We start from the raw sequence: 16,356 nt of genomic DNA, 5'->3' as shown, positions 1-16,356 counted from the left end.
GTAGGGAAGAGGAACAAATTTCCACTTGTGGCTGGCAGACAGAATTAGATATTTCAGTTTGTTAGTAAAGAAGGGAACTGTATTTGCAGCACCAGAAAATTCAAAAAGTGTTACAAAACTAAACTGAGCTGTTTATTCTGTGTTGAGGGTAATAGTGTGCCTGAACAAAGTGGCAGACCTACCTGCTCTCAAGTGACTGTGCTGCATACTTTCAGAGCTCAGGTGAAACAACATGCTGAGCTTACCATTATTCATCACATATCAAGGCTGTCTGCCTAGTTTGGTCTTAGAAGGACAAGAAACACAAACTTGGGACCACAGAAACAAGTTCTCTGAATGACTAAAAGCAAACTTTGCCTGTGGTCTCTCAAAAACTGTCTCCAAATAATTAAGTTAGAGAACAACCGTAATACAATACTAATTGTAAGTAGCTCATAAAATGGCTGCTTCCTTCCAGCATCTGCCCAAACAGCATCATGGGAATTGTTTGGAAAAAACATCCCCGGCTCATGTCCCTGGCAGAATTGGCAGTATCCTCACCACTGAAGAGATAGTCTCTTAAAATGCTGGTCCAAACTATAGTGCATCCGTGGAGCAGAACGCACGCTGACTAAGCCCCTTACATTGAAGAGATGGTTCTGCTGGTGGCAATAGCAGAAGTGCTGTTGGTCCTGGGTTTGGCTGTGGAGTCAGACTCTCTCTGCTCACCCACTACGTTTTACAAAAACTGCTGGATCCGACGCTTCCCAGGTCTTCTGATTGACCTGCAGGAATCGCAGAAGAGGGGAGCCCAGGTGCTGAAGATTTATGCAGAAGTCTCACCCCAACAGTGCAGCAGAACCTGCTGCCTTCTGAGGAATGGTGAGTGTTTATTATCGAGATGGTGACATACATTAAAATTTGCATCATGACATATGAGGAAAAACATTTTGGGTAATTTTATATAAACATTCTTTTATTTGAAGAAGAAATAATGAAAAAAAATTGGGATATATGTATTTTTTTGAGGCAGGAAAGCAGAGGGATATCGTAACTGCTCCCCCATGTACAGTCCTACAGAAAGGAACTTGATAATCTGAAATTTTTAGAAGACCACACTAAAAACACATGAAAATCTTAGGGTCTGCTTTGAAATTTTAGATCTCTGTTACAAAGCTTGCGGGCAATGCTAACATTGAAACAATAACTCTTCAGTATCCATCACCATCTACTCCTGTAGAGAAAAATCAGTGACACTGATTTCAACAGGACTCTTCTTCATGGAGCACAGTACTAGACTAGGACATGGTGAGAGGGAAAAGGGAGTGAATATACAATTTGTTCTTCTCTGAAATACAAGAATATTAATTTTCTTGGAGAGAGCACTCTCTTGTTCTGTGTTTACACCATGTTTCTGGTGCAACCCAGCTATAATGTTAATATGAACAATAAAGTTACAGCAATAAATAATAGCAGTTATTCAGCTGGCAACCCCTTTTCCCTAGCCTTGTAAACCCAGACTCGGAATAAAAATAAGAAAAATCATTGCTTGTCTTAAGCCCAAGACTACACTTTCTCTGTATCACACTGCATTGGTACACTATAGGAGTATATTTTAGGAGTGTACATGAAGTGTGTGTCTGTGGTGCCTAAATTTGACCACAAAACTCAGAAGACTTGAAACATTTTTGGATACGGAGGATGAAAGTGAGGTACCAGTTACTAAAAACAGTCAATATAGATTTTGATGAAATTATGAATTATGAGCAAAATATGACCTTGACAACCTGACACTGACATAACTAGCCAGCAGCATTCCTGGGAAGAGTCAACATCTGTCTTACATATGGTGAGGAAAGAACAATTATATACATTTCAGCAATGTTTCTCCTATTTGGACAACAAACTTCTTCTCACAGAACATGGGATTGGATACCTTACAGAGATAAGTAATGATAACTTGGAATCCCATTATTATAATGTTACATAGTCAGGCACAAATTTGTTACAATCTTAACCAAAATGGAGACATTAGATGGCATTTTTAAGATACGCTTTAAATCAGCTTGTGGTTTCCTTACAATCCCAAAGAGACAGATGTAGTTGCTACTACAAATGCTATTGCCAATATAATTAAGATTTCAAAAAATGTTGGTAAGAAGTTTCGTGAGAGAAATTTCTTTGCTGGATTCTCAGTAATAGCACAGTTACTGAAAGCTAATCTTACAAGATAAAAAGAAATTTTGAAATAATTTAAAAACAAGCAATAAAATATCTTGTTTATATCTCCTCAAACCAATGCAAAATATCATATAGCATGCTTTTAAAGTATTTTTCCTGACCAAAGAACTATCCTTCCTTACAAAAAAATAGGTTTGTGACTTAGTTTTCTTACCTGATTTTATGCAATAAAATCCATCTCAGATCCCAAAGAGAGTATATCCACAGAAGCCAAGATCTTCAGATGAGATACTTTTTTCTACTGTTTAATGGTATTTTCATAAAGCTTGCAAAGTAATCATTAAAATGAAAAACATTTATAATTATGTTGTGCTAAACCCCAGAGTTTCTAATGACAACAGGACTCTGCACAAACTTGGAAGATTGCAAAGGTTTTGAAGATCTCACTCCTCCCTTCAAACAAATGCATGTATTTTCAGGCATCTTATATATTCTTAACTAAGATAGTCCCTATATCAGAAACTTGCATAGTATTCATGAATCACACTAAAAAACAAACATAAAGTATACAATTAGCACAGAACTTCTGCCATGATTTTTTCTTCCATAGAGCTGCTGAATTTGTATTGTTCAGACAGAGTGCATTTTCATTGCAAATTTTTATTTAATTAATCGTATACAATTTTTGAAAATAATGTTTCTTAGGGCAGGTAAGTTCATTATGATGGAAGAAACTATTTTCAAGGTGTATGTTTACCGTGTTAATCTATGATGCAGTACTGAAGCTACTGACTGAAAAAATACAAGTAATACAGAAAAGACAGTAAGCATGGGTTTAGTGTATTTTCTTGCTTTTCTAATTTGTAGATAGGTTAGGGATTTTATTGGTTTTTTTAACTACACATAAAATAGGAAGAGTTGCATGATTTTTTTCTATTGTTCATTGCAGAAGTATTACAAATTATTTTCATTACTTACAAGTATGAGGAAAATGTCTGGAATAAAGACCTAAGTAAATAGAATACATTTATAAAGCTAGGTAGTTTCCTAACAATTTATGTAAAATAAAGCCTTTTCGTAAGGATGTTACACAACTATACTGTAAGTAAAATGCTTTTCCAATATTTAAAAAAACCACAGAATTATTTTAGAATTCTTTGCCTGAAGCAACTCTTCAGCCCTATTCATTCACATGTTCTAGACAGTTACGTTAACAAATACAGATCTTATCTGAAAAGCTCATTTCATACACATATTATCCAATTTAGAGTCAGAACGTATGCCACAATTTTCTGAAGTGCAAAGCTTGAGAGTCAGTATCAGTATCAGAAAAGTTCTCCTTAGCTGTTCTAATAATTTACAGTATTTTCTGCTATTGAATGTGTCTCCTGCCCTGCCAATACTTTTTTTAATTGCAGGTTGCTGTATTAGCTCAGGTATGGAGGTTACATTCAAGGCAGGTAAAATAAAATACATAAAACCTCCAAACTTTCATACAACTAAAACAAAACTTAAGATTGATCATTCTCCAAGCACATTGATATAAAATAAACATTTGACTTGATATTTTGATGTCCTGTAAGACTCTGAAAGAAGAATCTTTCCTGCTTTTTATATAGTGTGACTAACCATAAGTAATGGAGCATTTATTTTCAATCTAAACCTTAATCCACTAGGATTTGGGCATCTATATACTTCTGAAAATTGGTTTTCAGTGACAAGTTGTTCAGGCATTTTTTCATTATTACTTTTGCTCTGATTTCTGATGTGAGAAGATAGAATTGAACCTCCAAACATAAATAAAGAATTGTCTAAACTACTCTATTCACAGAAACACAATAACCCAAAGGCAAACAAGGAGAACGACTGGGAACTGGCAGCGGGGGCAGGATGTCACTTACTTATTGGAGTTCAGGATTTTTCTCTTCAATAGTCTGGGTGAAATGAATGGTTGCAGTCCAGTTTCAAGTAGACAGGCATATTACACAAGAGCAAACATCTCAAAGTTGTCTTCTTCAATAACTTTACTTTTAGAAATGGTCCACTCACTGCAGCTGAGGCATGAAGGAAGGCAACTGGTAGGAGGACTACAAGCTAAAGCATATGATTTTATTTTGTCAGAGGCACATTTAGAATTCAGATGGCTATTCTACTCCTCCTTCTTAAAATAAGAATATAGTTATAAGTAGTTGTACTTTACTGACTAGGTGCTTAATTAGTTTGCACGATAATGAGAGAACCACAGATTTAAAGTACTATGGAGCTGCCCAGTACTAATGATTTTCTGATGTTAAGTAACATAACAACATGCAAAATGCCATGTTCATTATGCTGATAAGCTCAACTTTATCCTTTTTGTATTACAGTTTCCTGCAATCTGGCAGTGTTCTACCATGGAGCTATTCATGACAATATGAATTGCCTGCACATGTCTTGCCCAACATTGGAAAGTTGCATACTAAAGGCTAGAATCAATGTCATTTTGTACAACATCACAACAGGTAATTAAGCATTTCGTTTATAAAGGCTGAAAACATAGCACCTATAGGAAATGTTAAAATTATACTAGGTCAGTTGCTGTCAGATCTTCTGAAGTAACATGCAATGCTAAAAAAGCACAAGACTTTTTTCCTTTCTCATTAATGTACCTACTTCTAAGAATACCTCCCCCCTTTCTTCCATTCAGTATTTGAGAAAGGACCTTGAAGATACACCCTGCTTTCAAGATTCATGCTCTGAGTACCTAATCAATACTATGCCTGGGGAAAATACCATACCAAATCTGAGACAGCAGGCTGCCAACTGCTCCATGTCCCCAGATCCAACCAGTAGCAAGGCTGAAAATGTATTCCCATTACGCACATGCACAAAGAACACACATACATACCACAAGTATACATACATACACAGCCAGCCATGCAGGTTACACAGACATACGCATAAAGCAGACACATGAACATATGCAGCACCAAGAGCTGCATCCTGCTTTCTCTGGCTGCACAGGATGGAGATCTGCTAGTGAAGGTGTATATATATATACACACACATATGTGCAATGAGAATCCCCCCAGCAGCTGGGCTCAGATGCTCAGTCTGCCCAGGAGCTGTCCCTGCACCCCAGTCTCCCCTGTTGCTGGCACCCAGACGTACGAGCCCCTGAGGGCACAGCCCCCCTCCAGTTGCTGGCGTTGTCACACACACACTCCCCAGTAGCCTAGATCCCTCCCTTGCCTCATCTTTGGTTCCTTGCCTAAGCATCCCATAGTAAGTCCTGTGCAATCCCAAAATGCACTTCCCTTGCATCCCATAAGGTGTCCCATAGCCCTAGGCAGTGACACCCCGAGTCCAGAAGGTGTTGATGGGTATTACTTGGCCCCCCTGACCTGCCATCTTCTGCTTTTGTGTGCAGACAAGCTGTTATCACATAAACTAATGCTGTTTATGATTTAATAGGGATTGATCCAGATCTTCTTATTTTTGAAAAACTAACATCCAAAGAGACAAATACTCAGTCCTCACCAAATAAATATGAAAGGCAAAACAGCACAAAGGCCACCGAGTGGGAAAGATGTGAGCATCATAATGCCAAGTCAATTTCTCCTCCGCTCCAAGTTCTATCTTCTACCACTAGACACAGCTTAACAGCAAACACTTACACCTCTAGTACAAGCCCGATGGTCAAAAAACCTGAAATTACCACTTACCCCAGGGCAGAAACTTTTCCACTGGATGATCGTTTTGCTAAGAGGACAAGCATAACTTCAGTAAGCACAAGGTCAGTCACCAGCTCAGACAAAAAGACTGTACCCTCAACTTTGATATCCAAGTCTGCCAAGGTATTGTCCCACATGCTCACTCCTCCTCGTCTGAACAGCAGTAAGCAACACTTAAATGAAACCAAAGGCTACAATGGTAGGAATTATACTTCGGATAATGAGGCATCTGCTTGGGAAGCTGCAGCTTTGGGTGTCTGGTTGATTCCTGTTGTTCTTTGCTCTTCTCTCATCTTCCTCTGCTGTTGTACTGTTGCTCTCACAGCAGGGCGTTGCAGAAATAGGAGAGGCCGGTATAAGACCATAAGGAGAAGAACAACAATGTCGAGACAATTCATAAAATATACTACTGTCAAAGGTAATTTGTAAAATACTGTCACCACCCTTGTTTTGGAACAAACAGCTTTTTAAAAATGAATTGTATATACCAGCTTATTTCTTTTACAGATTCAAAGAGTTTTTTCACTCATGGTTTCAGAATCTTTCGATTGTAATTTAATTCTAAACATATGTAACACAATTCCCCTGCCTCTTTGGATAAGAAGTACACACTTCTAGCTCCCTCTGCATGCTTAGAGGTGTTGGAGCACATTTTGGTTCATAATTTGACACAGACTAGTACCTAGCAAACAGTATACACTTTCCCTAATTTAAGAGAGCACATTAACTGCAGCTGTATGTATTCTTTCCCCTGGCTTTGAACTAACGTGAGAAAATTAAGTGTAAGTGCAATCCGTAAAACTGACTGAAGCTTTATAGTATCTAAAAATCATTTAACCCTAATCATCCTTTAATTGCCTCAGATCTAGTTGTTTCCACAAAAACTGTCCATTTTTTCCAAGTTCTAGATTTCCCCATTTATCCCTAATATTGAGACAAAACAACTTAGCCAGCACTCTTTACTTCTTCAAAGAAAAACACCAAAACCAACCCAAGTCCCCAAGACTACTGAATTCCATTAACTCACACCCAAACATCTGATCATTCAATCTGTATGCTTTACTTTCCCCCCACTTCTCACTTCACTCTTCTGATAACAATCACTTCAAATGTTGTTCGAGCCCCTCCAGAAGCACCTTCAGACTTCAACTGCTTTTCTAAACCTACTTGCTCTGCAATGCATTGACAATCCACTCTGTTACTGGCTAAGGAAAACACAAACGTGGCTAACATTTGTTCATGCCTTGCAATTAGCGTGAGTCTGTGTTCTCCACCTTGACTTGCTTTTTCTTGCCTACTCATATTTATCCTTTACATCATTAGTTTTTTAAAATAGGAATAGGCATTTCATGTATGTTGCACAGGAACAGACAAAATGTTTTGAAAGCTCTAGAAGTTAGCTTTATAATAAAAAATTCCTTTTTTGTTTCTTCATCTTGTATACTCTATTCATAGAAGTGCTCCCCCTGAACATAAATCAAGTGACTAGATCAACAAGGTAGCAAGGTATTTCCTTGCCTTACCTTACTCAGGAAGTTTGCTTAGCAAAGCAAACATTTTCAACAGTAACCAGGATTGTTCTTCTTCTTTTAAACTTGTTGACGTCTCAGAGTTTCTCACTTTCTTCACTTGCTGTAAGAAGTTTCTATTCCCCAGACAAGTGTAAATGTTATAAAAGGAAACAATAAAAAATAAAACTGATTGTCACATGTCCACGTGGCAGAAAATTATTTTAAAATTGTTAAGATTCATGCAACGTCCAAGACTACAGTGATGAGGTTGTAAGGCCACATGAATATCTAATTACAGTTGAGCAGGTTGATTTCGGAGGAAAAGACCTCTCTAAAATTGTATTTTAACCCACACTGACCAGCACTGTAGCTTAGAAAACTGAAATTTTAAACCCCCCTTTTTTATAGTATTTGACTGACCTTGTATGCTAATTTCTATGTAATAGAAGAGAGACTGACACAGGATAAGAACATTTGAAAGGAGTGGGGTTATTTAATCAGTTGAAATAACACAAAAGAAATTCCTTCTATTTTAGTTAGAAAAATTAGAATTAGATATGATTTGTTTTCTAAGGGCAGTTCTATGGTTATATGTAAAGCGATACAAACTCTAGAGATGTACCCACTACATGATGTACTTTAAATTTCAGTAAGCTGACTTTTATAATCAAATTGCACTTTTCTAATTCATCATGTAGCTGAATCCAGTACGTAGTTTAACTATCACTAAAAATTTCAGCCAAGAATGATGAGACCCCAAGGGCTCTTCTGAGTTAGAGGAAGTTGACATACATTCTTTTCCAGGTTTTTAACACCAAAAGGAGAGGAACTAGGAGAAAGGAAACAAGATACTCTCTATTGTATCAAAGGCTGAATGCAGTGATATTGTAAATAAAGAACGTATTTCCCATGTGCTCATCATAGAATCATTTAGAATCATTTAGGTTGGAAAAGACCTTTAAGATCATCCAGTCCAACCGTTAATTGTACCCTAATCATCTCAGGGTAATTTTCATGGATCTGACCCCAAAACGGAAATGTCTCAGGTCTGATTCATTTTATTAGGAAACAAAGGTACACGTATGTCAGAGGAGGAACACAGTTTCTCAACCTGTAGATTACTGTGATGTGCTTTATATCCTTTTGCCACAACTTGCACTGGAAATGGTGATGTGCACTGAGATCATCAGTATGATCTTTTCTAGGCTAGGAGCTGCAGACCAAGTGGTTCAGGATTCTCTTTGTACAGTGCTCTACCAATCAAATTCTGAAGGAAATGCTCATGGCTCAGTGAAGCACCTTTCTGTTAAAGACACAAGCAGGCGTAACTGATTTCTATCTACAAAGTCTTAACCAGAAAATGAAAAGTTTGCAAAGTTCATGTTTTGATCTCTAGCACAGATAACATTCAGATCCTTCCCACATCATGACAACCTGATCATATATATTAAATAAACAAACCAATTAACCACATGCTCCAAGTCAAGTTGTGGTACTTTTCATCTCAGTACTGATGACAAGCACATTTTGTCATAGCATTCTCCCACAAAACATTTCAGCCAGCAGTCACATCAATTTGCAATTAAAATGCTTTTTAAATTACTTTTTTCTCCCCATGAGTTTTAAAATCATGTAACCAAGGAAAACACATTTTTAAACCAACTTACATCTAAAATGTAAAGATATATCAAAAGCAGGTCTAAAATCCAGGGAGTTACCTTTCTGCTTGTCTATTCGCTACCTCATAAATAAACTTCCAATGTAATGCAGTGTTGTGGTTTAGCCCCAGCCAGCAACTAAGCACCACGCAGCCACTCGCTCACTCCCCCTACCCCGATGGGATGGGGGAGAGAATCGGAGGAGTAAGAGTGAGAAACACTCCTGGGTTGAGATAAGAACAGTTTAATCATTGAAATAAAGTAGAATAGTAATGATAATAACAACATTATAATAATAATAACAATATACAAAGCAAGTGATGCACAATGCAATTGCTCACCACCCGCCGACCGATACCCAGACAGTTCCCAAGCAGCGATCGCTACTCCCCAGCCAACCCCCCCCCCCCCCCCCCCCCCCCAGTTTCTATACTGAGCATGACGTCATATGGTATGGAATAGCCCTTTGGTCAGTTTGGATCAACTATTCTGGCTGTGCCCCCTCCCAGTTTCTTGTGTACCTGGCAGAGCATGGGAAGCTGAAAAGTCCCTGACTAGCATAAGCAGTACTTAGCAACAACTGAAAACATCAGCGTGTTATCAACATTCTTCTCCTACTAAATCCAAAACACAGCACTATGCCTGCTGCTAGGAAGAAAATTAACTCTATCCCAGTCGAAATCAGGACATGCAGTAATACATAAATGTCTTATGAAATTGTCTCTTTATTTTAAATGGTCAAAACAATCAACATGGTGAAGCGTATGTTCACTGCCAAACTCAAAAACTACAGCTCAGCAAAAACTACACTTGGCATTTTTATATGAATAACAGTTAAAAACCCTAAAGCTAGACTCAGAAAAATACTTCGTAAGAGAACTAGATCTGCACTCTATGATGTCTTTCTTCAGGCTGAATGGAGCCATTAAAATTCTGCTTGTGTTCACATTACAGTCTCAATAGCTCCCAGACAAAGAGAAGATGTTACTTGAGAAATTAAGGCATTTCAAACTGCACACACTTTATTTTCAAGACCCTGCAGCACTAAATTCCAAATATATTTTATCCTGAAAATCAGGGAACATACTAAAACTATTATTGCTACATAATTGCATGTAATTTTTAGGATACAGAATTTACATGCATGCAGCTTAGTCCCATTCAGGTAGAAAAGTTATGTTCTGTTTTCCTAAAAATTCCCCCATCGTTTCAGGTGGATTGTTACCTTGCTTCATTTTTCTTAGCGTAGAGTTTTGCCAAGCATTGCTGAATGTTAGTTATCTTCAGTCACAGAGGCATATGTATTTTGTATTTTTCATACTTGGGATTTTTTAAAAGTTTGAATATATTTCATTTTTTCCATTTTCCAGGTTTTAAAAAGAGTGCACAACACCTTTCTCCCTGCTTCACATAATAAGATTTGCAGAACTGTTTAACAGTTTGAGGTGGTAGTATCGTAACACAGTGCCCTTTACCCATTAATTTATCGTACTGAGAAGAATGCATTTCCGATTCAACTCATTATTATATCATGCATATAAAATAAGGGAAGATGCTTAAATCCATAACATATATTTATAATATATTGCTGAACTTGAAGCCACATAAGCAAGATCATTGCATGTCTAACGCAACATAGTTCTTGCACTATTGGTACCTTGCAATACCCATATGATAATGGGTAACATTCAAGAGAGGAAACATCAGAAGCAAAAGTGAACATGGGACATCCCCTCTCTCTTCTTCCTGCACAATTAAAATATTGCTGTTTTCAGATAAATATTATGCAATTTAACTGAAAACTGAGACAGGTTCTAACATATTGCAATACCTTTATTATACGAGACTTGTACTATTTTCATTCCCCAAATCCTTAAGATCTATTCTTATCCTGACTCTTCCTATTCAGGCTGGGCTGCTACCTAAATGCCCCATGAAACATCTGCTAACAGTCTGGAGCGCTGTAAAGTCAATAGTGCTAGGCTTCTTCCAGCCTAACTCTTCCGTTGCTATAAATGATCCTCCATAGTCATAAGGGATGGATACTACTAGCAGAATAGATATTTTTTAAATAGGAAATCAACTACTGAAAAAGTGAGAACTTGCTATTCTTGCATCAGGGATGTTGTATACCTACAAATGAAAAGACTAGCAAAGAAATCCTTTCACTGGACATGATACACTCCAACATGCTAGAAACACAAATCTCCGCAAGAAAGCATTAGTTTTAATAGAAGTAAGTCAGAGGTAATATACTATTTATTTTAAAACAGGTGGGTTTTCACCTCCTTTTCCTCTCAGAAAAGTAACTTCTATCTGATCTATCAGTTGTGGGATCTGCAGCAAGTCACAGCCATCCTTGGCATCTGTGCTTTCCTCATCTTCAGATTAGTGACTGTACAGTGCCCTGAGTAACACCTTTATGCTCCTTTGATACTCACCTTTAACATTATGTTGTGTAGAATCATATAATGGAACTAGGACCAACAATCACCAGAAAAAGCAAATGAGACAGAAGAGAAAATTTATGTCCCATGCACAAACACTTCTGGGGCAGGATGGAACAACTAAAATATACAAGATCATGTTCTGCAGAGTATTCTTGATTTGTTGGCATATAGAGAAAAAAATAGGCAGGAGAAGGGTTATATAAAGCACAATAGCAGAACTATTTTATCACAGACTAGGAAAGTCACAAGAAAATAAATACATACGTCATACGTTTTAAATATGAGGGGAAACAAGAAATGGGTAGAAAGATGGTTTGTCCAGACCGCACATCCCTTTTTAGGCAACTGTCCCTTTATCCCTTACTTGTGCTTGTAGCAATGCTATGCATGAAAACAGGGCAAAAAGTGTCAACTCCAGTCAGGAGTATAAATTAGTTCCCTGAAGACCATGAGATTATCTGTAGGGGTTACCAACTCTTCACACACAGCCAGTCACATTCAGGTCTTAGGGCTTGGTGGAGTTACAAGTAGTTGTAACATCTACTCTCCTTGCCAAAGACTGAATTATGTCTCTATACAGGTTGTCTTGTCTAATCTGAGCAAGAGATTACGCTTAGTGTCCAACAGCCCTTCTTTAAAGGGCAAAAGTGTGATATAACATAGACAAACAACCTCAAGAAACTATTTAGCAACACTTTGAACGTCTCACTTCACAACTCTCAGCACACTGTTTACTACAGACATCTTATGCTAGTGATTACAATAGTTTCTACATGCAAAAAATTAGCCAGAATACTGACAAAGCAAGTTCTTTTCCAGTTTGATCAAGTGCTAGATCTCAACCTTTCTTTGGAATGTTTATATGGGAGATAAAAGAAAGGTTAGTCTCCTCAACAGCACCAGCGAAACTATGCATCACAACTATTCCAGATGGCCAAGAACTTAATTTGTGTGAGTTTTTTTCCATTGGAGACAGCTTATTTTTCCTCACCGTAAGGAACTTACTTTTCCAGTTTGCGGGGGCAAGTGTTTGGATTTGAAATGAGACATCTGCTACTTTGAGGTTAGAACAATGACCGCAAAGAAGCACATACAGTAGCCTTCCTGCTCAAGTTTCAATCTATGATGGACAGGGTTGCCTGAGGTCAGGGCTGTCATGAACTAGCTCCATGTTCCTCTTGGCCAGTAAATACCAGTGAAAGAATTACCTATGGAGACACCCAATGCCTCTAGATACTATGTGTGGTTTTTTGCTCCTCCTTCGTTCCAAATTTATGTGCTGGGGGACCTAGCCTGTTGCTTGATTTAAGTGTTATCTACCTACATTTCTATTTAAAAGTAACATGAGTGTACATACACACAGGTATGTATAGAGGGATACACACCTTAGAGTCATGCATTTACATTATAATGTACATGATACATTAATAAGTGACCATTGCTAAGGATGTTCTTATTACTGTGCTGTAGAGTTGCTTAGCTTCTAACTCCATTACTCTTTAACTCTTCACAGTTTTTAAATTTCAGTGCATGTTTTCAATGAGATGGTCTGCAAGAGTATTATATAGGAAAATAAAGATGTGTAGTTTAGTTCATAAAAACATGTGCTACATTATATGTCATTGAGGTTGGGAAGACTCCCACTGGAGTTAAGATCCCAGTGTTCTAGGTATTCTACATAATCACATAGAAATATTGCCACCATCACACACAAACAGTTTGGAGGGAGAAGCAGAAAACCAGAAACATCCAAGATGACAAAGATCTCAAAATATAAACCAGGCTACCTTTGATCCAGTCCACTGCATTACACAAGTTCTGTACTGTACATATAAACCATTAGTAAAAATCACAAGCGTAACTGAATTTTATATTGCCTTTGATTCTAGCAGCCTCATTGGGCACTTACAGGATTATAAAGGTTTTTTTTGCTCCTATGTGTCGTGGTTTAGCCCCAGCCAGCAAATAAGCACCATGCAGCTGCTCGCTCACTCCCCCTACCCCAATGGGATGGGGGAGAGAATCGGAGGAGTAAGAGTGAGAAACACTCCTGGGTTGAGATAAGAACAGTTTAATAATTGAAATAAAGTAAAACAGTAATGATAATAATAACAATATAATAATGATAATAATAATAACAATATACAAAGCAAGTGATGCACAACGCAATTGCTCACCACCCGCCAACCGATACCCAGACAGCTCCCGAGCAGCAATCGCCACTCCCCAGCCAACCCCCCCCAGTTTCTATACTGAGCATGACGTCATATGGTATGGAATAGCCCTTTGGTCAGTTTGGATCAACTATTCTGGCTGTGCCCCCTCCCAGTTTCTTGTGTACCTGGCAGAGCATGGGAAGCTGAAAAGTCCTTGACTAGCATAAGCAGTACTTAGCAACAACTGAAAACATCAGCATGTTATCAACATTCTTCTCCTACTAAATCTAAAACAGAGCACTATGCCTGCTGCTAGGAAGAAAATTAACTCTATCCCAGCCGAAACCAGGACAAAGATCAAGGAGAGGAAGTGAAGACAACACTGAAAACCAGGTTGGAGGTCAATCTTGCAGATTTCTAAGGCCAGCTGGCCGAGTGTTGTATAGCCATAAGGTCATTAAGCCTGATACTACTGGAAAACTGGTACCTTTGACAATTAACTTGTGATGACAAGTGTTGGATGTGGTTAGGGACCACGGTGAATTAGTCCCAACATTGTTCTTGGCCAGTAAGTATAATCTATTGTTGGTAGAGACATCTGAGTGTCCTGGTACTCAGGAGACAGCCACCTTTTATCTTGCCTTTATTTCTTGAAACATTTAGAGAATGTATATAAGCTAGGCTTGAACACTTCAAAGGGAACTCTAGAAGCCTGTGCATTTTAGGTTTTCCATAAATTAGCTGTGAAGCTAATGAAATGCTAATGTAATAAAATGAAAAAAACCCAATTTCCCTTGCTGTGCTGTTCTTTTTACCAACCATTATTATTAGTAAAGTCGAACTATTATTTTAACTACAGCTTTTATACAGAGTTCTGCTTAGGTCCATTTAAAGTCTATGAAGAGCAAAGGAAAACTGAATTGTTCTCTGTTGCAGAGACGATTTTATCAGGTGCTCATGTCCCGAGTACGTAAGGACAACTTTATGGAGAAAAGCAAGCTTATGGGGTTTTAGGTTTCTTAAAACAATTTAAGGGCATTACTCATAACAGTCTGGTACGAGACATGCCACTGCAAAACAGAAGTTAGTTACATATGCTTGCTAGTATGCCAGTCCTTATGCAAGCACTGACGAAGCTAATTAAGGAAACAAATTTCTCTTGTGTACATACTAGAACCAAACCGCCTTTGGAATAAAGCCAGGCACAACTGCACCATCCATACCACTCTGAGTCAAACTGCAGTTACTTCCTCAGTAATTTTGGTTTCATGGCTGTTCAAAAAAGATTAACAATTACACAGATGTACTATTTCAAATTAGAATTTTCAACATTACCCCCATTATCCCAGAATAAAGGAACAACCTGGTAACAGCCAAAACTTTCCCCATACTAAGCTTCTGCTAAAACTCCACATTAATACAAATCTAAGAGGAAGGACCACTAAATAACCAAGTTGGTAAGTGCAAAATGGGGATTACAGGACAAGCATTTTCAATCTTAGCTGCAGCTCTGGCACATTCTCACTGGGAGTAAAAAGCTACATTAAATTCAGTCTCCTGCCATATGAAAACAATCCCTACTGAAGAAGAATCCTTCCAAAAGTGACAATGTTTTGGAAGTGGGAATATGTACACTCCTTGGTTGTATGTAAACACAAACCAAACAATGAGAAATCCTAGCAGTGAGTGAGTTGAGCCACATAGAACACTCTGCTCAAATCAACTCCTCTTCAGTTTTCAATGTCCTTATTCTCACGCTGTTTCCTCTCAACAAGTTGCTGGCAGGGCCACATGCTAGGTTCTTTTATAGGTATGCAGAATCCTTAAGTTTGATGAATAGAACTCCCTCTGCCCCTTCCAGAAAATGAAGACTTTCTGAGCTGAAATCTTAGTAAGCCAGGAAGGTACAATAAAAGCAAGAATAGAGTTATTTATGTCCTTTCTAGCTGATATTTTTAAGGTTTTTTTTTTACTTGAGAAGGCAAGAAAAGTTGCCTGTGATTCCAGCATTTCAAATCAATTCCTTTCAAATACAAATTACCAAATGTAAGACAAACATCCATATAATTTCTTTCTCTGTGCTTCACAGCAGCAAGCTGGATGCTACAAACGTTTCTTTCCTTGAAGAGCCTGGCTACATTCAAGAGACAACTCCACAGGCCTCAGGGTACCAAGACTCAGTCCATTCCTATTTAAGCAATATACTCACCTCACTACTCACCAGCTCTCACTTTCAGCAACTCTCATCATTCTTCCTTTCCCATGTACTTTGGTATCCTGTAAATAACTGCTAGTTCACCTTCCCACTACCACCCCATTTTCCACCTTATTTTATTCCATCATTTGAGACACAGATATTTTTCCTTAGCGTATTTGTCAGTCCTCATGATGACAACTGAGAACCTCACACCGCTCAGCGTGCTTCAACACCTCTCCAAAAGTTAAACTTCTTAGGCACCACTATTTCACAGATACAGAGTACAGATAGAGAAAAACGTGAGTGACATCTGAAAAGCATTTAGAAAGTTTAGAGCTCTCAACTTTCAGACTCTTAATTAATAGAACTTGGAGCCTAAGTAATTTCATTGGTTTTGACATTGCTGCTCTAAGTTATATGCCAAAAGAAGTTGTGTGAGAAGTCAGAATGCAATTAAGCAGAGAACTGAACCAGAATCTCCCAAGTTAAGAAAGCACAGAACAGAATGTTC

The 16,356-nt window shown here is 38.0% G+C and overlaps 1 protein-coding gene across 1 annotated transcript; it reads left to right on the top strand.

Annotated features, from left to right (window-relative positions):
- Positions 1 to 632: 632 nt before the first annotated feature.
- On the top strand, positions 633 to 6,302 carry MANSC4 (MANSC domain containing 4). Its single transcript, XM_009484635.2, has 3 exons — positions 633 to 861; positions 4,527 to 4,661; positions 5,614 to 6,302. The coding sequence occupies exons 1-3, from the start codon at positions 633 to 635 to the stop codon at positions 6,300 to 6,302; spliced, it is 1,053 nt and encodes a 350-aa protein (XP_009482910.2).
- Positions 6,303 to 16,356: the final 10,054 nt, after the last annotated feature.

This window comes from Pelecanus crispus, chromosome 1 (assembly GCF_030463565.1).
Source record: "Pelecanus crispus isolate bPelCri1 chromosome 1, bPelCri1.pri, whole genome shotgun sequence".
Classification (NCBI taxonomy): Eukaryota; Metazoa; Chordata; class Aves; order Pelecaniformes; family Pelecanidae; genus Pelecanus; species Pelecanus crispus.
Note: the sequence above shows the minus strand (reverse complement) of the source record. Positions and strands in the feature narration are given on the sequence as shown.

Bases quoted from the DNA above. Each gene is read 5' to 3' on its own strand.
- MANSC4 (XM_009484635.2), top strand. From the start codon at position 633: ATGGTTCTGCTGGTGGCAATAGCAGAAGTGCTGTTGGTCCTGGGTTTG. The intron at 862-4,526 runs GTGAGTGTTTAT...TTTGTATTACAG, and splicing joins CTGCTGCCTTCTGAGGAATG to TTTCCTGCAATCTGGCAGTG. The intron at 4,662-5,613 runs GTAATTAAGCAT...ATGATTTAATAG, and splicing joins TTTGTACAACATCACAACAG to GGATTGATCCAGATCTTCTT.